Source organism: Pyxicephalus adspersus, chromosome 4 (genome assembly GCF_032062135.1).
Source record: "Pyxicephalus adspersus chromosome 4, UCB_Pads_2.0, whole genome shotgun sequence".
NCBI classification, from domain to species: domain Eukaryota; kingdom Metazoa; phylum Chordata; class Amphibia; order Anura; family Pyxicephalidae; genus Pyxicephalus; species Pyxicephalus adspersus.
The window spans coordinates 30,191,742-30,215,725 of NC_092861.1; the positions used below are offsets into that span (position 1 = coordinate 30,191,742).

The window sequence follows — 23,984 nt, forward strand, 5'->3', positions numbered from 1 at the left end:
ATGAAAACCTCCAGAAATAACCTGTGACTGAAATATCAGGCAGAACAACCATTTCATGGTGCTTTTTTTGGAACTGCCACAGCAATGATGGCACTATTCATGATTTGCTAAATACCAAAATGATACTTACCTTAGAAGTACAGTTTATTTTTGGGTTTCCTTGCGGTTTAAGTCCGATTATCTAATAAAAAAAAAAAAAAAAAAAAAAGGTTGTAGGATAAGGTGTAAGTTTACAGAAAAACAGGAGATTTTGCAGCGCAGTTGATTGCAATACATGACATTCAATACGGTAATAACACATGGTCATCATGTAATAAACACCGCGTTCTCCCCAGCCCCATTTAGCCGGGTGCACCACCTGTCACATTTCAGTAATCACCCAGATGTTTTTGGGTGGTTACTGAAGATTTGGGCCATAATACAGGGACTGCAACTGCCTGCAATTTCTTCCCACCCAGCTTAAAAAATGCCTGGGTTGAACACTGAAACAAACGGAGTGAAAGACTCTCTAAAAATTATCATTCTCACCCCAACATTTAATCTGAAAGATCATAGACTCCTTAGATTAATCTACAGCATAAAAAAAAGGTTTGGATAAAGTAGAGAATGGTTAGAACATCCATCACGATTCTTTTTAAAGTACTGTGTGTCTACTCACACAATTCATAATAAATTCCTGTCCCAGATACAAAAACAGGAAGTGAAAGAAATCAGCTCTTAGGCTTAATACACATGGGCTTATTAGACTGAGTGTTAAAGATTTTCTGGGGGTTTTTGATTTAACTATGAATTAAAACCACACAGGTCATTTAGTGTGCATGTCAAGGAAGCAAACTCGATACAGCCAGCATGATCCAGTGGTTTACCCACCCCAGATCTGAAAAGTGCTGGATATCTTACATATTTATCAGGTTTTTGTCTTTCTGATCAATTACCAAAATGGATCTGCAAACTGGCAACAGGTTAGCTTGGTTATCAGTTTAACATTGAAACCATACCTCATGTTATGAAGCACTATTCCGGCTTCACTTTGCTCCAGATTCAAAATAAAATTGTAAGCATTGTAACACTATTCCTAAAATGATTTATTGATGTAAAAGTAGAGAAAGGGTTCGATCATTGTTACTAAGACAAAGTGAGTGGTCTACATTTTGAGTTCTTCTTTGAGTAATATGGGGGGTTCTAATGGAGACATATCTTCCAGGGAAATCTTGGGAATTTTGTTTACTTTGTAGAGATATTTCCTTTAACTTCCTGAAGTCATTAGAATAGGAAATAAAGTAAAACCTCTTTAAACAGCAAAGAATTACCTGATAAAGGCTTTAACCCTTTACTGATCTATACAAAACTGGTTTGTTATACAAAGCGGATAGTTATTTCCACAGGAGGCTCACACTACTTCAGCTAACCTCAATATTCACATGGAGGACCAAACACAAGACTTATGGCATACCCTGTTCATCTTGACAATCACACAGGGGCTCCCTTCATTGTACCCGAAGAACTCATTTCCTTCCAGCCCAGCGCAGGGTCCCAGAGAGGACCTGTTGAACTGGCAGGACTGCTTCTTTTCTTCTTCATCCTGATCAAAATAGCGGCCTTGCGTGCACTGCAAGTTTGAGGCTTGTAGGCTGTCATTGTAAGCTGGAAAACACAAAGGAAACAATGAAATCGGGGAACAAATTGGCGGGGCACTCCCGGTAAATTGATATTATGCTGCCAACGCTACTCTTGTTGTGTTCACAGTAATTGAGCATTATAGGAAATCTATATCCAGTAGCCATAATGGTTGAGGAGCCTTATCTTACTAACAGATGGATTACACATCTGAAAAAGGTATAGTCACTGGCTAATTACTAACTTTTATTTTGTACGGACATGTTTCCTTATGACAGCCATACTTGTCCATTTCATTTACAGGTGGTGCTTTATTCAGACTGCACTTTTCTATCATTACTGAAGAGTTACAACTAAAATCCTTTGTTCCAAGTCAACAGATCAGTCAAATTCTGGTTTAACCCATGCGTTTTATTCCTCTACATGGTGACAGGTGCACTTTAAGAACATTTGTGAACACAAAGAAACATGTTGCTATCAGTATGAGAGGTACAATGCTGGAAAACAGCAATCTTTGCAGATATTTTTCTGCCTCACTTCTGCGGGACAGAAGGTCATTTCAGCCCTGCTGGGAAGTGAACAAGTGACCTTCTGATCACAGCATGTCTAAGAAAGGCACATGTAACCATTTCATCTCTAGGCCGCTTCACCATAAACACAGCAAAAGTCTTGTGAAACCTTAATAACCAGCTTCAGTTCTGCTCCTACAGTACTCTGTAGAATACACAACTCGCAGCACTGACGCTGCAAAGTCTGCTACATTCACCATAGTATCTGTGAAGTTATGATCATACACAAGGTGAACTTTTAGAAAATTTAATTTTGTTTAAAGTTTAAAAAAAGGTTTTAAGTTTAAAACTTTTCACACGCTGTATTATTTTTGCTTTATCTGCATTTATATTATAAATATGCAGGATCATCAGCAATAGAGGGAGTGGATAAATGTCGAGGTGCCATCGAAAGTTAATCATGTAATCAATATGTTGGCTGTAGGAAACATTTTTATCCTTTGCCAGGTACAGAGCTTTTAATAGGGCATCCCAACACACAACGTCAATGCATCTGATATTGTGTTACATTATTTTTTAGTATAGAAGGATACTTTGCTGTCAGGCCTTTTTATTTTCAATGGGCTGCCTTAATGCAACACACGGAAACAAATGACATAAATAAGCAACAGAGTATGTGCATATATGAACTGTATAGATCTAAATGGGCCCCTAAAGAACCTGTCAAACAATCATTTTTTAGAATGTAATCACTGGCAGCCTAAAAAAAAGTATCCTCTATGGACATTTGTCCAATAGAATATCCTATAATCCAATTCTAAAGTAAGACTTCATGTATAACAGACTATACTTACGTGTTAGAAAACTATGAAGAGCTCTCACATAGGCGTCATATGAGCTCCTATCACTTTTACGGAAAGCAAGTTCCAATCCGGCTGATTTAGGGGAAATCATAAGACCTGAATTTAAAGGGGAAACACATTAGTATTTTGCTGGTGAACACCCTTTAATAAATATATAACAAAATTTAGCAGTGATCACAGTATAATTAAAATAAACCCATTGGCCAATTCATAAAGACATTAATCCCATCAATTTCGTTGATTGGAATAACAGAATCCAGAAGACTTTACATGATTACATAAGGAACTTATAACATTTATTAGTAAGGAAAAAAAAATTGCAATGACCAGTGATAATTTAACATAAACAAAGGACAGACACGGAGAGAAAAAAAAATGAGTTTCAAAACAAAGTTACACACAAGTTTTGTGCAATTGGTGACATGGAGAGGTGGAGCCGTCCCAGAGACAGGGGGCTCACAAAGCTGTGTGTGTCAGGCCCGCACACTGACAGTGTAATGTGGAATTTCGGAATGAAAAGCTTTTTTTTATGGTCCGTCTTGGGGGAAGGTGAGGACTGACATACAGGGCACACTGGGTCTGTTGTCAGGAGGTTTGTAAGAAGGCAGGGGCTGAAAAACAGGTAAACTCAATCACATGGACTTCAGAGATTACAACAAAGCCTTCAGCTGCCCTTTCTATTTATAAAAACAAAATCCTGGTTTTTGTCTTACGGGCTAATGCAATTTATTCAACCTAAAGGGTTTACAGATCAGTGAAGGGAAAGAACACATCAAGCACATGGCATTAAACATCGCACACATGGTCACACTTGGTCAGGCTGAAGCCACATTATTACATGAGTGATAAGTTTGCAGCAGATTTGTTTCTTTCTATATTCTCAGATCATGTCCATGGCACTGCAAGCAAACTCAGCAACTTATGCCATTTATTATACAGTCTGCAATAGCTGCAAAGCAATTATGAATTAGGACCAAAGTGTACCAGGTGACGACATGTTACCAGCCCCTTTAAGGCGGGTGTACCAACCAGAAATTTTCAGTAACCACCTGGCAGTTTTTGGGTGGTTACCGAGGAGATTGGTCACAATATTGGGGCTGCTACCCGGCTTATGAAAATTGTGTAAAACTGTGTAAAAAGTAAAGAGTTCCATTTATAAATGATAAAACTTTCAAATGAAGCTTTTAGCTTCCATGTGTTTTCTTAATGATTGCTGACATAGGGATCGCATGACTGGGTACCTCTCAGATTGTTTCCCAATCATTACAAGGGACCAAATCCACCACTGACAGCTGCCAATGACAATTAGCAGCTGTGCACATTGCTGGATTCTAGCTGTCAAAGTTCGGACATTCATGAACAGAATGTTACCATGCAGATTGTTAGCAGGAAGGACTTAATCCCTGAATTCCTTATGTTGTTGACATCCTTTACCCAATGTGGCTACACTGCTGTGATTGCATGGCTTTTGCTTTACAGGTACCTATTGTTGAGGTCCATTCTAATAGTGGTACATTAGCAGAGCTAAGTTTTTTGGAAGGAAAAAGAAAAAAAAAAAACAAAAAAAAAACATACCCACCGGGGTCTAACCATTTAAACAACAATCTGCTCTTCTCATCAACAGAATGTCACTGTCTAATAAAAATCGCTCCTATTAAAAATGGTACATTGTTCTGGGTGCATTCTACTGCTAAATGTCCAGAGAAAAGTCTGACAATTCCAGCTATGGGAAATTTGTGTATACAAAACCTGTGGGGACAGTTTAAACAGAGGCATTGAATGTAGGAGATATAGAAATCTTAAAAAAAAAAGTAAAGCTATTTAAAGCAGACCTAAACTCACATTTTTACTTTAAATGAATGGGTAGACAACCCTTAAATGTAAATATTTTTTTTTTTTTATATAAACGCCCCCTGCAGTGATCAGAGCCTCCCAGGACACCACTTAGGGGAAAATCCCCCGTCACAGTGAGCTACATCACCCGAACTCGTGCCTGGACAGTGTGCGATTGGGTGACTAGTAAGAAGACCAGAAAAGAATGAAGATGGTGCTATCCAGCGCTGAAGAAGAAGCACAGGACCGGATTGTGGGAAGGTCCAGCACCATTGGGAGATCTTTTCAGGATTAAAGGCAAGTGTGATTTAATTTTCAATTTAGTTCCGCTTTAAGTTTAACTAGCTTTTACTTTGTCCTACACGGCCTTTCCCTTTCATGCCTTCCATAATATATAGAAATATACAAAAATTGTTCCTAAAAAGCAGAATTGCTTTTAGCCTGCAATATAATGTGTTCTCATGTTTCAGTTGCTGTAACCAGAGTAGGCAAAGGTAGAGTGACCATATTTGAACTAGTAAAGGAGGAAAAAAAAAAAAAAATCAGAGCTGGAGAAGGTGAACCAGGGAAGGGGTAGTGAACCAAGAAGAACAGAAAGACAGTACATGGGTGTTTCTCAGTGAGATGGAAACAGTGAGTCTTATCTGTAGGACAGATTACATCACAAGTTAATAATAGGAATAAATACATTTTACTTTTATTGTAAAAATTGATAACCACAGAATTAGCACACCGCAAGGGACATTTCATCAATGCAGGGTTAAAATATTTCCAATGGTGCTCTTGGTAATGACTGAAAGGAAATCACCTTATAAGAGAAGCCCTGTTCTTCATGCAAAGCTATAATTAGCCCTAAAGAACATATAACAAATATTTTAGTGTTACCATTTTGGCGACACATTGTGTGTTACATGTAAATATTTCTCGCTAAAGTCATGGCATCATCGGGTAAGCAGCATTTGAAGAAAAGCTGAATAACAATTCTAAATATTTCTCCAATGAGAGGTTTTCTTGAAAAACAAGAAAATCATTATTCCTTTCCTAGGAAACTTTGGAAAAAAGCAAGTACTTTAGCATTACCGTTGGCCAAAATTTTAGGGAACTTAGCTTCAAGACTGCTTGGCTTTGGCATCTAAAAATACGCCAAAGCATGTTCTTCACCAGATGCAGGAAATCTGACATTCCTTCAAACATTTCCAGATGGGAATCTCCCAGGTCCATGTGTTTCAACGGCAGTAAATTATTCCCATGAGTGAATGTCAGATTCCCTGTTTTAGAAATAGAGCGTCTAAGTGTCGTTAAAGGATTTTAAAATGCAAGTAAGCCATTATAGAAAGTCTTGCAGAGATGATAAAATCATCTTTATTTCATTTTTTCTTCTGGAAGGATCTCATATACCCCAATCTCTGCAGGATGGAATCAATGCCAGTAAAATGTCTAGAGTAAAGGATATCTACACTACATTGATAAATGTCCCAAGGTCAATCAAACCCCTCTCAGATTAAAAAGATTGAGATCTGACAGGTCTGCGTATTAGTTTTATGCAGGCTGTTGTATGTGCAGTTATATATAGTGTACTGAATGAAATCCATGGGTTCTGAGAGCTCAGCACTGTTGAGAGAAAACAGTCAACATAACAGGTTAGGAACATTTAGGTCGTTTTTTTTTCTGGCTTGGCAAATTTATAAAACCTTCAACCATGCACCGATTTCAAGCAGCCCTTCATCAATTTCATAACATAGCAAATCCATAAATGGAGTGGTTTGCTTTCTGACAATGATTTTTTTTTTTAGAACACATTGCAATAATTGAAAAGGTGGCATCTGGGGTGTTAAAAGACAGCTTTTTGGACCACCAGAGAGAGGTTATGGAGTCAATTTATCCAGGGCATCGGCTGTGGGTGGAGAGGAGGCAATAGAAGCTGCACTGCTGACATAGGAAAAGGATGTAAGGCAAAAGAAGTGTGTATATCATATCAAAGATAAATTTCAGCTCTGTAATTGACTTTCTTAATTATTTTTTACTTTAGGAGTAGAACGGGGGCAAGCTTTTTATGCAGTTGGGATAACAAACATATGTCATGTTTTCCATAGGTCGCAGTGCAAAGTAAGGAAGGAAAACGCTCTACTATTTCACAAGGACATGCACACACTGTTTGAATAGTGTTCAGTATTTGAGAATAAGCGGTCATGTTGTTCACAGAAGTACCCACCCATAGCCAGTGTTTATCCAGTAGCAACATATTACATTTTTCAGGGTAAATTAAACCATTGCCATTCATTAGTTGACCCGTCTATGCAAGGATTATATTCTGCAAAAACTTCTCTAATCACTACATGGGTGATATAGGACACAAAGCAGAAAACCAGCAAATTTCCAACGCTAAGTAATCAACAGCTGCTGAGGTCCCAAGGTTTTACCACGGCTGCCTGAACCCATCACACAATTGGTTTGGAATATCTAAAGTATGGATGACCTAAACAAACTAGCATCAACATATCTATAATAAAAATATATAAATGTGTAATGGAAGAGAGTTCGTGCAGACTTACCTGGAGAGGAAACCCGATCACGATATTTAGGAACAGAGTCATCCAGTGTCTGCAGCATCACCCACATAGTCAGGGTGAAGAGTCCCGCCAGGAAGCCATAGAACACCAGGTAAAAGAGCAGGATCAGAGCTGGGTAGAAGAAATAGAAAGAATTTGTTACATTGCTCATTTATTATGTATTACATATAGCCGTCAAAAGTTCTACGGATATAAGGGGGGAAATGAAGGACAAAAAGTTTAAAAGATACAAGACAGCCATGCCTGCTTTATCAGGGATCAACCCATAATATTTTTTAAGCCAGGAGGGAAGAAATTGTAGGCGGGCGTCAGCCTCTGTATTATGATCCAACTTTAGTAACCACCCAAAAACACCCGGATGGTTACTGAAAAGTGCCAGGTGGTGTGCCCAAACTAAAACAGAGAACCTGCAGCACAAACTGCATCAGCAGCATGCACCGTTTTAGGCATAGTATGGGGGCTATTGGCAGCCCACTCCTTTTGACAATGACAGGAAACAACCTTTATAAGGTACATTAGACTGTACATGTCTACTGATGTTTTATTTGAAATTTTGAAATGCTTTAGGACTGCTTTTTATCCTGCTGCAGGATAAATGTGCTCCAGGAGCAAAATCGCATACTGTGGGTACCTGGGTTTCCGGCCTTTCTGTGGCAATTTTGTAGTACTTTTTTTTTCTTCGATGGGGTTTTCAGCTTTGCATTTAAACAGTTTTGATTAAGGTACATCTAAATCAATTTTTCTGCTCATTTCCCTACATAATACAGACACTTTCATCTTTATTAATAAGATCAGACAACTTAATGGTTGTATGTGGTAAGAAGTCAATTACTGTTATTGTGCTCTAGGTTGCTCAGTTGTTTGGCTTAATTATTAGGCTGCCAGGTCATATGAGTGCACAGCCAAAACAAATACAGCCAAATCTAACTAGTGTATTGCCTGCTTATAACAAAAAGGAAGACATTTCCAAATAGAGTCCCCTTTCCCCTCCAGTGGTGGCTACAATAAGGCTGTGTACACTTTGTAGGGAGGTGGCTGTGCAGCTACGTATTCCTCATGCCAGTGAACTGCTGCTTTGGGGAAGACGCTGCATGTAGTATCCACCAGTCCGAATAAAAGGAATAGGGGTGGCAGGAAGTGGTTCAGAACCGCCCATGTGCAAGCGCTGGTGCATTAAGAAGCTGGCAAGGTACCAGCTGTTGGGATTGCTTGATTTTGCTGCGGGGCAGAAGTCTGCCCTAGTTCAAAATAAAGAAATTAGTGGTGGGAATACATTTTAAAGATTATTTGCAGAAACCTAAATGAAAAAAATGGATGAAGCCTTTACCAGATTTCCACTCTTTTATTTTAGTCCAAAGACTAAAAGAGTTTGCAATAGGTTTTTGACTTGTCTGGTTCATCACTGACACGCCACCTGGCAAAGGCCGGCCATTTCTATTAATCAATGTTGTTTTGTGTAAATGAGCACATTTAGCACACATGGTGCAAAAGAAAAAGTATGAATAAAAATGAACATTTTCAAAGAGTCCTACATATGAAAAAGGAAATAAATCTAAAAGTAGATCCCTAAAATTTTCTTCTAGTCTCAAAACTAGACTACAGTCTGGACAGGTCCACAAAAAACCCAGTGAAACCAACCCCCTCCCCCCAAGTAACAACAGTCAGCTGCAAAAACAATCAACACTGTATATCACAACAGAAATGGAAAAATTCCTACGTGGGCAAAAGACGTTCTGGCTGTCTGCTTGCTATTAATCAAACCATCAAAGATTGCATGACCGTCACAAGTCTGCACCTTTTCATTGGTCACAGGGTACAGGCGGTGCCACAAAAATCTGACCTATTTCATAGATGAATTTGTCAGCTGTAGTGACTCCACATACACATACCTTGTAAAATGGCAATGAAATCATTCAAATGAAGTAAAACAGAACTGCCTATTTCCAAATTAGAGCAACGCAAAAAAGGTGCCAAAGATAGGTGCTAGTAACGAACTAATGAAAGTGTGAAAAGCTGAGTCTGTAAAGACTCTAAATAATTAATGATTAATGAAGTCAGCTAAACGTTTCCCGGAGAATTAAACTGGAGATAGACATGGGATGATCGAAAATATCCACAAGATACAACCCTTTTCTGAATTAGTACTAGCAAAGTGCACAAAAATCTCCACTGGTCTACGGGGTTGCTAGCTGCTTGATAGAGGTTGGAGGTGTCATGGCATGTTTCACCACCGCCAAAAGCACACTAAGGCAAAAAAAGTACAAAGTAAAAAAAAATAAAATTATTAAAAAAGGAAACCTAGGCGCAATATTTACTACATGTAAAGAAAACAAAAAAAAAAAAAAAAAAGTCTTGGGGCAGCCTCTACTGCTACCCATAATGCCAGGGAGTTCAGGTTTGCTTTTGTCAAGAAGGTAGGACCTAATACCAAACCCCCCCCCTATCCATATAACCTACAACCAAGCTGCAGGTCAGATATACAGGTCTGGTAGCCGTGTAGCACATAAAGTCGTCTTTATAGTAGCCAATCTCAACCATAGTTCCGTGGAAACCTAGGGTTCCTCCAGGAGTTGCCTAGGGTTCCTTGAGCTATGGCCCATTGACCACCCAGTACAGCAGCTGATTTAAACAAAGAACCGTTTTAGCTGTCTATAAGGGCAGCATTCTAACCACTTGTGTAGGGGGGGGGGGGGTTCACTGGCATCTAATAGAAACAGCATTTTTCCCCAATTGATTTGATTATAGCAGAGGTTCCCCTCAGCACCTGAGAATTTTTTCAAGGGTTCCTCATGTGTGAAAAGGTTGAGAAAGGCGGCTCTATAGCAAGGGTTGGGCAACACTGGATTGCAAGGGAAGCCTGCGGATGTTCAATTCTGAGAATAAACAAAACCAGTTACCTGTGGACTGTCCCAATAAAACCTGTGTGTGTGGGTATATATATATATATATATATATATATATATATACACACACACACACACACACACACACACACACACACACACACCAATTATATAACAATATATATAACAATTGGTAGCCAGAGACTGTGTGATTCAAGCTGCCAATGCCAAAGATTAGTTTTTTTTTTTTATTTTTATTTCTAACAAAGAAAGGGTAGTTTTCGACAATTAATAATGTGATTAGTAAGGCAGATATGTTTCTTGTTGATTCATGTGTACCAACAACAGGTCCACTATGAAGAGCACTAACCCCAAGATTTAAACTGGGGTAATTCTAAAGTAGTGGTGGTTTGGGGAATCCCTGAAAGAATGAGGAGGGGAGTTGTGAGAAGGAAGAGATCTGTCGCTATCATAATGGACATGCAGATCCTTATAAACAAGTCAAAACACTACAAGAAAGAAATGTCAGCAGAAATTATTTGGTTTGAATTTGGAATGGTTTTTGTTTGACTTCTCTTCAATTACAATACCAAGCCGTTCCCATTCTCCAGGCACCGCAATGTTACAGAACTCTGCTCAAAGACTTCAAAGCATACCCATATACAAAAGTGATCTCTCCAGTATGACGCACAATTCCTTATCTGACCTCCTCTTAGAGGATTACTAATGTTACTTAGAGGAAGAGCAGCTTTGTAAACTGGAAGTCTTGGATTGTAATTTTCTGGAGACTTTTCCTTATATTTCCAATAATCTTAAACACCGAAATAACAAAAAAATATTGTCAGAATAATAAACTCTGCAAACTAATATTGGCCACTACTCCTGCCTTTTATATAGCCCACTTATTTTCTCTTTACTTCTCCCCGGATACCTGGGTAGAGGTTTCAGGATCGGTAAGTGGCCACCATTGACCTTAAGACTCAAACAGTTAAAGTAATCCATAATTTTTAGTTTCGAATATACCCCTTGGTTGGTATCGGAATTGTTTCTAGAACGTACCCCTTGACAATATATTGCCAATAACAGACTTGAACAACTGACAGCCATCAGCTCCTAATTTGTCGAAGGTGGAATACGTAATTGCTGTTTCTGTTACAAATGAGTTGCTATGTACATTGTTGCTTTAAACTTTTTTTAGTCTTTGTGTATCTTTACCCTTTTGGATGTCCCCTGTATTTTTTATATGGATAAAAAAACAAATTGTTTATCCTCTCCCGTAAAATTTAATAAAAATAAAACTAAAAATTAGTGGCACAGACAGGATAAAAAAACAGACAGGGGTTCCCTTCCTACTTCTCTCCAGTTGGCTGGAATGGAGTTTAAACCATTTTGCATCAAGGATGGGAACCCAATAACAGCCAATGGGCTTTCAATCTATACTATTCACACCAGTACATTATGATATTCGATTGGTTGCCATCAGTTTTTGCAGGCTGAAGGAGACTTGGAAATTACTGCATGATTGAGAACCTAAATATACCAGCGGGTTGCCGATCCTGGCATGTATAAGTACACAGATTAGCTTGTAAATAGTTACATATACACACACTTATACTTGAAGTGACTGATTGGTGATGACATGAGTAACGTACGCTTTTCTTGTACTGCACCGAAGCTTATCAAATGATCTTTTGGCTGAATGACACATCCCCTTGTTACAGGCTATCAATCACTTGTCCTCTGTAGAGCGGTGCAGGGAAATGTGAAGTGGCTTCGCTCCCACCCTCTATACGGATTATAAAATGCCATTTTAGGAAACGCATCATGTACAACCAGGGACAATGAAACCGAATGCAAAAAAAACAACAATCTACACGCAGATTTAAATAAAAGGAATAAAACACATTGTGCACTACATTGCACTACAATAATCTGCTATCCCCGATTTGTGATGGATTTATTGTGAAAGCAGGCTCCGGGGGGCGATTACATGTAATCCCGATTACACGTTGTTAAGAAAAGCAGAAAGATGTCATATGCTACACTTGGTCATATTTAAAAGTAATACAGGCAACCTAGGAATCACTACATGTCTCAGCATTTCCACGTAGGCTCTACCAATACACAGACCTTGATAAAAATGGTGAATGTTTAACACGGTGGCCCATGAAGGCAAGAGAAGACTGATGGTTCTGTATAGAACCCCTATAAGAGATTTGACCGCTAAGTGGCAATCAGGCAGGTTAGAATAGTCACTGTAGAAGGAACATTGCCTGTCCCTTTCTGCAATAATGGTCTGAATTTGCAAATGGGGACTTTAGGCTATGTACACACGCTTGAATTTTGAAGTACGACAAGCAACTGAAAGGTGAATGAACGAGCGCTGTGCATACAGTGACTTTCTGTTCTATAAAGAGGGGAAACCAGCAAGCGGCACCCCGCTGCGCTCACCTACCTTCCATTGCAGTCGTTTATGGATCCGCCCTGGCGTCTGATGGCACCAGGCACATATCAGAACCTGATCTGAGATGAGCCCCATGCCCACCAATTGGCATCTGTATTGTCATAAGGTTTAGAATTGTGTCCCCTTATTAGGGAGATTTCCTTTATGTCGCTCAGTCACTGGCAAATCTGTCCAACATAGACACAAACCACAGTGGAAGTGAACATTTAGTTTTCTTTGGTAAAGTGAATCCCTCCTTAAGATTTTTCTTTTTGTCCATTTGAAACCCTATAAAAGCAGAGTCCAGCCTGCCAGTCAATATTCAAAGACAGAGAACTTTTTATCCAAAGTATATATTAGCACCATACCATCAATATGTTACATATTGTAATGCTGCAATCTCATATGTAGAAATTACATTAAAAACTCATTTGTAATTTACGTTTAGTCGGCCTTTAATAAATGATGTTGGGCACCAAATTGAACGAATGGCGTTCTCAGTAGATTACACTAACTGGAAGCTTTTCTATACAGAACATAATCCTGTACCAGACTGAGCCATTAATGACACTACATTGTTTTCATCATTCTGAGTAGAAGTGGGTTCTGATCTAAATCATAGGATTTATTACCGCAATGGCTTTGCTAGCTCGTTACACAACAGAACAACAAACTTCTGCGTACAATGTGATTTCATTTGGGGCTCATTCCCATCTATGGCTTTTATCCCCTGATGTATTCTCTCATTTGTCAGAAGACTTTGGCCAAAGAGGCATCAAACTAGATTAAAAAACTCAACCCGCCACATGTCAGGTATATTTACTCATAAGATGCTCATAAAGGATCGGGGAGGTTTAAAACGCAACTAAAGTTGCACAACTCCCTTATCCATGTTCTATCACAGAAGGCTGCCATCTTCCTTTCTTGCCCTTCTCAGGCATGGTCTTCGCCGGTCTTGGCTGTGTTGGGATGATGTGAATGCTGCACAAGCAGGGGATTCATTCGTCCCAAGCATACGCAAGGGAAGCCAGGATTCACAGGTTTCCCTGGCAACCAAAGCTGATACTGCGCATGTACAGGTCAGCTTTTCCCATTTCACTGTCATGATCAGGCAGTCGTCTGTCCCTTCTGCAATAATCACATGCCTGATCTTTTATTTCATAAGGGGCATTTTAGTTCCACTCTTTCTAAAACACGGGTGTACATATAACCTCAGAGAGGTTAACAGTATTCCTCTTGACTATGGCATTATCTTGACTGAGATATTTGCTTAAGCTATGTACACACATCAGATAATGGTCCCCTAAAGCTAAGTACACATGTGCAATAATTGTCACTGGAAAGGATCTTTAACAATCCTTTCCAACGACAAAAGACTGAACGATGCATGAACGAGTGATGTACATACAGCATTGTTCTGCTCTATGGAGAACGACAGAGGGGTATCCCACTGCGCTCGCTCTCCTTCACTTTCATTATGATCATTACTCATTCATTGTCCATGCATCTGCCAGATCGGACCACAAGCGCAGTACAAATGCCAGATTCTCATCCAATATCAACCCTGAGGATTATCGGACGAAAATCATCTGACGTGTGCACCTAGCCCAAGACGATTGGTCATGCTCATCTTGGGTACAAAAAGTGTACAGCGGTCCTCTGACACGGCAAACTAATCAATGACAGATTGGGAAAGACCATTGTGAACTTCTATGGAGAACACAGCAGGAGGACAATACGGATGCCCCTTCAGACTTCTTTTTGACCAGATAAGAGATGAGATGCTAAGTTCTGCATTCTCCCAGACTGCGCCTCTTAGCCTCGGCATAGTCACCTGCCTGCAACTCTAGTGCTGCTTTTTGTTGCAGTAACTATTTTATGTCCTGGAAATATATTCATGTACACCCGTAAACCTGGAAGCGAATGCTCAGTGTATTACTTATAAGTATTATATTTTACTTCTATCCAAAACTCTTCACAACAAATTAAAATACTGCTAATAGCTACTGCTAAGTCTGGTGTATACAGGTAAGACATACTACCTGTACATCAGTGTTATCCAGAGTTTTATAACCAAGGTTCCATTAGAGGTTGCTAGGGGTTCCTTGAGCGATAAACCGTAATTCGTAGCAATGTAAAACATCTTCACAAAGTGATTTAGGAATCTGCTACATAGTTGGCTATAACCCCTGCAATGACTAACGTTCCTTGTTTGGGATTGTTTTCCTGTCCTAACAAAAGCATATTTTTACTTCAAGGGTTGAAAAATTACTCTTTAATGGTTCTCCTAAAGTCTTGCAAACTTTAAAAAGACATTAACCGGAGGAATCTCAAGACAATTACTGTGACATATGGCACACCAAAAATCTGTTTGAATTTGTTTTACATGTCACTTCCATTATTAGGTATGACATTGTATACTTAACGTCATATTTAAGTTACTTTCCAGGGCAGGAAGCAGATTTAATCTATCAAACAAAGACTGTCAGCACCAGGCATCAGGACAGGTCGGTGAATAAACTGTAATTTGGCCATCGTCACTGAACAAAATTAAGTAAACATAACATGTCCGGTTTAAAAGAACAACTCCACAGAAACCTGTCTCTGGGAATGCTTAGTCAGCTGTTGCATTGCACTACAGCCCAGCCACATGCTGCTGCCACAGATATAAATCAAAAACAAGAAGCTGTGTGTGCCTTAGATAGGAGCTTAAACACAAAAAATGACTACAACTCCCATCATGTCCAACTGGTGTTGGCTTCCAGGGTTCACCCTGCAGTGTCCCCTAGCCACGACTTGTATTTCTATACAGACAGATGTCAATTTAGTAAGGTGTGCTTTAGTCAGAAAAGGACGGGGTATATTAAAGTGGAACTAAAGTCCCACCCAGAATGTTTGCAATTCAGTGGACCTGATTTATGAAAGCTTTCCAAAGCTGGAGAAGGTACGCTTTTCATCAGTGAAGCTGGGCGATCCAGCAAACCTGGAATGGATTTCTTAAATATATTGATAGCAAATGTTTTAAATTCTGCACCAGTTTAATTCCAGGTTTGATGGATCACCCAGCTTTACTGATGAAAGTGTATCTTCAATAAATCGCGCCCAGTGAGAGGGATTATTGCAGAAAGGGACAAGTGATGTCCCTTCTGCAATAATTGTTCTTGCTTGCCTGATCACTGCTCAGCTGTCAGATTTTGCTCAGCTGTGCATGCGCAGATCAGCGTTGGTTGCCAGGGAAACTCCCCTTGCGTGTGCTGAGCATGAATGATCCCCAATGCACCTGCACAGAAGTTACATCATCCCGGCTAAATGAAGATAGCCAAAAATCATTGGGAAGTAAAGGAGATGGCAATGCCCTGCCATGGAACGGGATAGGCAAGTAGTCGTCGGTTTAGTCCTTTAAATTCTGGGAATTCACTCCACTGCTGATACATCTCTAAAGCTTCCTAGCATTCCACTGTCACCCCATTCATTTTTACAAGAACTAAGTGAAAACCTATAACTTCTGGGTATGTGACCACCCCCATCCCACAATACAGAGCTCATTTTTAAATTGTAGAACCTTTGCAAAGGGCAGGTGCAGGCAAATCCACACATTGGGCCTGGCTTATTAAAGCTCTCCAGGACTGGGGAAGATAGACTATCCCAAGAAACTGGGTGACCCAGCAAACCCAAAATAGAATTCTTTTATATTAGGTTTTGTTTGCTATTAATTGGCAAATATTTTCAATCTTAGACCAGATCCATTCCAGATTTGCTGGATCACCCAGGTTCTCAGTCTATCTTCTCCAGTCTTGAAGCGCTTTACTACATCAGGCCCACTGTGTTACATTGCATTAGAGAGGCCATTTTAACCTCTGGACTAAAAAAAATAAACACAATGAGCATTTGCTTGTGTGTGTTCTGGTACACCATAGTGCCAGGGCGCCGTATATGTGTGACGGGATGCAATTAATTACCATGGTAACACGTTGCAACACCCAATGCTACTTCTCCTTAAATGGGTAAAAAATAAACTGAAATAATCGAGGCAAGAACTGCAAGAGAAGATAAATTTATTTATAACTGCTAAAGGTGGGATAGTCGGATATTCAACCAAGTGTGTGTAAATACTAACAATAACCTCGTCTGTTTGCTGGTAGATTTTGGCAGAAATTGTGTGAATTTACAACTTCTTGTACTCCCTAGCATTGCCCTAGGAGGGATTATGGACAGATAGAGGGAAAGGGAGATGGCTGTGTTCTTTGTACTTTATCAGAACTGAACGAGGCAGGTCTGACACCACAAACAAAGTGTATATCAAGCCATGAATATGTGTTCTGGTTTTGTATAAGGAAGAGTCCAAACCTGCCTGGTTCCTAAACTTATCTGTGGTTCCATTAGAGAGATTTACTGTCCTGGTGTAAAAGTATTAAATGAATTGGCCTAACAAGCCATTTTTTTGGTTTTGCATATTTGTTGTTCCTATATTTGTAATATTTAGTAAATTATTGGATTGTGTTTGCCCCCTTTGTATTAACAATTTTTGCTTTGACATGCAGTTTAATCAACTTCTTAACCAGTATTATTTATCTTAATTAAGCTTACATAAGGCTTAACGCACAAAGATTTACAAGGATAAAGTTCTTCATTTTCAGCCACGTGGCTATAATTTCCAAATCACATCAGATTTAGATGAAAATAGAGAAATAAGGATCCTTATCTTGGTGCGTTAGCTTTGTAAATGGAGTCAGTAGTTTCTAAAAGATAAGTGATAAGAATTTTTTTTTCTTCAATTTTAGTTTACTTAGCTTTCAAGTGTTCATAAAATAATCTGGTGTTTCCTCAGTAAACATTTACCCGCTTCATCTACATATCATATAGATACCAGACCAACCTATGAGACCGCACTGACAGTGCTATCTGACAGCTGAATCAGCATTTAGACACCCATAGGAGCTGTCATACAAAGACTCTGACAAGCAATAGGAAAGCACATGATTACACATATCAGATTGTACACAAACACAAAATTGTCAATAGGCCTGGTAACTAGTACTGATAAGCTGCAGAGTGATGGGGAGGATTCTGAATTTCCTATGTAGCAGCTAGTCCCTCTTATAGTACTTGCAATGTAAAAACCATCCAAGAAATGAATGGCATTCAAAAAAAAAAAAAAAAAAGGTAAATCAGAATAGAAGCTGCCATTGCAGGAAATGCCCGTTCCTTTGGTGTAGGCTGCCCAGGGCCTCTTCTGGGCTTCCACCATACAATGATGGGCGCCCAAGCAGCTAATCATCAGGCCAATCTCATCGGTTGTAAAATGGGGCCAAGAATGAGAGAGGAGCCATAGGGAGGTTTTAGTTTTTGTAAGAGATCTCTAGGTGCTCTGGTAGTGAGTAGGTGCAGGTTAGGAAAGTACAATCACCTTATGGTACCCTAAATAAAGCTTTCTGTTTGCCCAGAAACTTACCAAATCTTTATTCCCAAATTCTCGAGATACTGGAATCTGGATTCCCATTTTTTTCCTAATATCCCCATGTTTTTTCATAAGCCCCCAAGAAAGCTGTAATTAATCATGTTTCTACAATTAGACCAAGCTCACATATGCCAACCCTTTTCTATTAAACCGGCAATACACAGGTCACTGTCTCCTTTTCAATATGAGCAGTTCTTTAGAATGTTGGCTATATATCAATTCTGAATTTTAGGATTCAGAATGAAGCGAAATCTAGAGTAAAAATAGAAATATCAGCCAAGTCAAAAAAATGCTGTTGATCATATGAGGATCTGATGGATTTTTTTTAGACAATTTGAATGTGTAATTTAACTTAGTGCAGTTATTTCACTTTAGTTCTATTGGGCCATACACTAATTGCAGTGTGTAGTAGTACAATTGATAGCTTTTCAGTCAATGGTTGACAAAAATATAGAACAAGTCAATCAACCTGAACACAACCCAAGTCATTTGTGTATAGCTTGCCATTATAAATTAGTTAGAGATCGAGGTAGAGGGTCTCTGACAGAGCTGCTTGTTCTCTGGAGTCCTACTCCACTTGTCGTGTTCTGAATAATAGAATTACAGCGATGGTGGGTAGGTTTAGGAACAAGCAATCTTAGTGCCAGGCCTGAGAGTGCCCGACCAGCCCTGCATTATTCACACAAAACAGAAAAAAATACTTTTGAACCGATGACTTCAAAGCATCATTCATGAGGTGTGTAGTAAATTTTAGGAAGCTACCTTCATTGGAACGGCTACCTAAAAAACTATCTATCCAGCTAGCCAGGCTAAAGGGTGGTAACCCGTTGGCTCCCTGGAAGCCAGAAATGCTCTGCAGAGAAATGTTGCAGCCTCTTGAGAACCAGTTGAAGCCTTTAGTTCCACTTCACCTAATTAATACTGCATGAATAGAGGCTGTTTTCTGTTCAAAGGGGGGCAGGGCAAGGCAAAAGCAGAACCAGAGCCAAGAATTGTCCACAGGACAGCGCACTGCAGCACAAAATCTATACCTGCACTTCGGCAGAAGCCCTGCAATGCATTAATAGGAGGAGGGCTGAGAGAAGCATTGCTGCACTGCACAACAGACCTATTCTTCTACAAAGGGAAGAGGGAAAAAAAAACCTTCCATTTAGCTGAATATTGATCAACAGCCTGGAAACGAAAGGTTAAGAAATAGATTTCTGAATGATATTGTCAGCCATGTCAGTTGTATTTCATTAAAACATGGCTACCAAATACCATTTATAACACTAGCGTTTTAAAAGAATAGGATGACAGGATAGCAAATGACAGAGATACAGACAGAAGAGCTTACAATCTAGAAGGTGGGGGATGAATACACTCTATTGGCTACCTTGGGTGAGAAAGCCCGAAAGTGGGATGTACGCTTTATAAAAATATATAAAAATGTGTTACCCGACTGATAGGGATCTTTTCAGGTGACAGCTTTTGGTAGAAATTGCTGTACAGAGAGGTTGCACAGATATTGCAGAGCAATATCTCCCAAAACCTCCCCACTGCAGCGACAATAGTCCCCAATACTAGTTGGCGTTGGTTATCGGGTACAGCAGATTGCTTAAAGACATTTTCGGGCAGCTAGATCAGCACTAGCACTTTTTGCACAAGTCAATTACTCATGATTGACAACGGGAATCTAGCGTCTGTACGGACAACAGCTCGTATGTTTAATAATTTCAGCTAAAGGTCAAACTCTGAACATTGAGTGGATCATGCCATGAGAAAAAAAGTGTTTTTTAAATATACTTACAGCCTATTGGAAATGAACACATTTTAATGTATGAAACAAATTGGTTTGCCCAATTGAAATTGTCTGCAGGATGAATCAGGAATTTCATTTCCTAAAAATACAATCCTTTCATTGCTTCAATCTTTATTCCAAACGACTTCACCATTACAGGTATGGATAAGATTTAGTTAACAATGAAAGCCTCGCGTTCATTATCTGTGCCTAAAATTAAAATTGAGAATTTCTTGGTTGGCAGTCCCGAAACATAGCACGCACATAGAATTTATGTACTTCCGATTGTTGGGGTAAATCCACAATGTGAGCTCCTAACTGGATTTTATTGATACACACAATGCTTTTGTACTTTGTTTTTAAACATTTTGGTAAATGTCTATCAAAACACAAAATGTACAATCAATCAATCTGCTGTTGAATTTCTTACAAATTCCTAGACAGTCTCATCATTTGTAAACAGGTCAGAAGTGAAAATTTTCCTGTGTGTACTAGGCCTTGCATTGCTCTTTAGTACAATGCCAAGTTCATAATTGTACACAAGGTTCTGATATCCAAGAAACAGACCCAGCATAGCAATTCACACAACCAATGCAGCAGCCTGCGCTGTATAGAAGGTTCTTGGAAAATAGCAGGTTAAACTAGAAGTGACGCAGAACAAACGAGGAAAAAAAAGCTGACAAATTCATGCGGGTGCTGTAACGGTTACTGTGACACTCACCTATTCATTCGACCTACGCACAGAATGAATAAAAGGAGGGAGGCAGTGAAAGTGCTGATTGGGTTCTGAAATCACAAGACGAGCAGCAGCGGGAGTGGAAATTTCCCTTCCTTTCTCAGTGAGTGGCATTGCCAGGGTCTTATTTCCATTTCAATTGTAGGGAGGCGGCACATCACAAAAGCTGCCTGGAACACTCCAAGGAAGCCACGGCCCCCCCTCTCTTAAAGCAGCGACATGCACCCATTATAGCCAATGGCAGCTTGGGCCCCTAGAAGAACCCCCCAATTCACACGTCTCTGCTCAGCGTACAAGAACGTTCATAGCTGTAGCATTGTTGGGAATGTGACATTTGCAGGCAATCACACACTGCAAACACACACTTGTATCCTATTGCACACAGATATAAAAATAAACCATCAAGCGTGTTGGGGTGTAAGGTTATACCCCAGAAGGTTGGGATCACCTGCAGTATGGGTCAAACTTTACAATGTCACAGCTGCTGAGGGTAAGAATGGTTAGGGGCAACTGGATTTAGCCCTGGCAGAGTTCATTTTCCAGATCAATTGGAGGCAGATGCCTACGGTACACTTGTTCCCTGCATAGTGAAGCTCGGTATAAATAGAGAAGGCCGTACACCATTACTCCTCTGATCGGTGATAGATGGTAAATCAAGAGACATGCAATAATTACTGTTGTAAACGAACGACTAGTGATCGATCGTCTGATAATCGTTAACAAAAAAAATGAACAACTACGGGCCAACGACGACTATGAACAAGGAATGTAGCTGGAAACGAACGACTGTCCCGCCAAAATTGATTGGGCGGCGATCGTTCGCTATCTTGTGTGTACGGTCATTCAGGGATCGTGGATTGTTCTGCGGTACACGTCACTTCCTGCATCGTTCAAATGATCGTATCTAGTGTGAGCACAATATTGGTGGATTATATGTGAACGATTCTTTACATGCTGTAACGACACAATCATTCAAAATAATTGTGAATAATCGGTGATTAATCCTTAGTTTTCTAACGATAATTATTGCATGTGTGTACTTAGCCCTAGGCTGGGTACATTATTCAATAATTGTTGGAAAGGATCTTTCACAATACTTTCCAACGACAAAATACTGAATGATACATGAACGAGCTCTGTACATACAGCACCGTTCTGCTCTATGGAGAGGGGAGGGGGAGAGCGACGGAGCGGCACCCTGCTGTGCTCTCTCCCCCTCACGATTATTCATCATCCATCAGCTGTACGATGGACGTACAGTTGATGCAAGAGTCTCTCTGGGTATCAGCCCTGAGCAGATTATCTGACGAGAACCATTGCATGTGTGTACATAGCCTACAGCTTAATTTATGCCATTACAGACCTCATGATTAGATTAAAGCCTCATCTTAAACAAGCATATCATACACATTTAGTGTTCTGCCCAGCCCCTTTTAGCTGGGCACACCACCCGGCTGCTTTTGTGTGGTTACTGATGAGTTGAGTCACAATACAGGGACTGCCACCCACCTACAATTTCTTCCCACCGGGTTTTACAAACATTTCTGGGTTAAACACTACACATGTATGGTGATACCATACAAACACACATGGATGCAAACCTGTGCACACACACATACTCCATGCTGAACAAATGTTTGTTTACACACAACAATATTTGACATCATTTTAAACATAAATCAATAGAAGCCTTTGGGCGGAAGCATCTAGCTTTAGGTGGTGATCGCCATATGTCATGGGGCACAGTTACAAAAGGTGGATGGGTAGGCTAAGCTGTCAAACAAAATAACCAACTGCAGCATAATGGAATCTACGTCACCTCCTGCAAGATATAGGACTTAAATAAATCATACTTTGTTAAACTAATAAAGCAAAATTTAAAATCAAATTTGTCTGCTTATGGCCCTTCAGGGGTGGAATATGTACAAGGAACAGGAATCGTAGATCCCAGCTGCAGAGTTGCTATTAGTCAGATCCGGTGCCATGCTGAAATCAGATATCATTGTGCTCCTTACTGGTACATTCGTATTGGAAGGGACGATCTGTCATCAGTCTGTCCACTCACATTCACATCAGATAACAAAAGAAAATTAATTTCCAAGTAAATAAAAATCGTCCCAAGAAAATATATGATTGAGCTGGACAGTGTAAAGATGTATATTCACAGCATATGGATATTATCCAATATCAGAAGCACAATAATAAAACACTTCAGCCCCCTCAGGAATCATTTTCAAATATTTTACTCCCACTCCAAAAAACAAAACAAATAAAAGGATGGAAAATTCAAATTTCTGCCAATTTCTGGCATGTCCATGTTTTCATCTACTTTTATAGGACCAGTGTTCTCCCCAGCCCTTTTTAACTGGGCGCACCACCTGGCACTTTTCAGTAATCACCCAGCTGTTTTGGGGTAGTTACTGAAGAACTGGGTCACAATACAAGGGCCACCACCCGCCTAAAATTTCTTCCCACCCATCTTTAGAAATTTCTGGGTTGAGCACTGAAGTCTATTACAAAAAGTCAAGATTCACACATCTGTCTGTGTGGCAAAACCTACAACAGACAGTAAAGCATCATATATGTGAAAGCTCCATGAAAGTACGCTGAGATACCCTGATAGTCCATTCCATGGAAATGTGCCTGGCTTACAATGTTCTCCAGAGTAATCTTTAGATCATGTGGCTGAAATATTCCATTATTGGTCGTGTCAGTAACACTTCCAGGAGGAAAATGCTTAATTGTTATCCTATATGAAGAAGTGTCACCCTAGGCTGCCTAATATAGACTTCCCAACAATTCCTCTGCATACCATAGGGGGGAGCTACTGTGTATTCCTCTGAACTAGGAAAGATGAGAACATTGAGATTTCAGCTCCATGCCAATATATTTACATGAATACTAAATTTTTGTCAAAACTTGCAGAAAATGTATGTCCTGGAAACAAAAACTATGCCCAAAAATGAAAAGCATTGATGCACGCTAGTGTTAGGTCTAAAGAAATAAATCCATCAAAATACAATAATCAAATGTCTGCGGTGTATTCTATGTAATGAAAATACAGGTTGCTTGCCTCGCCTCCCCCCTCCCCTTGGGAATATCTTCCAGTTAACTGTACAGCTGCAGCCACCTATTGTTCCTGGGGAAGATCTATAGAAAAAGAAATGATATTGCACTGCACATTGATAACCTCTGACCTCTCTCTCCCTCCAAATGCTTATTTAGCTTTTCCTGACAATGACCTCCTCCTGTGTTACAGCCTCTCTGCTGAAATCCTCTCCTGCACCGGCATGGTTTGTGCAGAGATACTTCTCTATTGTAGTAATACACAT

General features: G+C 39.7%; 1 protein-coding gene across 1 annotated transcript in view; it reads right to left on the minus strand.

The window, feature by feature from the left end:
• The window catches only part of ATP1B3 (ATPase Na+/K+ transporting subunit beta 3), a 32,074-nt gene that overhangs the window by 2,762 nt on the left and 5,328 nt on the right, over positions 1-23,984 (minus strand). Inside the window, exons 2-5 of the mRNA XM_072407666.1 lie at positions 7,375-7,503; positions 2,981-3,085; positions 1,454-1,644; positions 131-181 (exon numbers count right to left, since the gene is read on the minus strand). Of these exons, the coding sequence (XP_072263767.1) occupies positions 131-181; positions 1,454-1,644; positions 2,981-3,085; positions 7,375-7,503 (476 nt within the window). The remainder of the gene's footprint in view (positions 1-130; positions 182-1,453; positions 1,645-2,980; positions 3,086-7,374; positions 7,504-23,984) is intronic.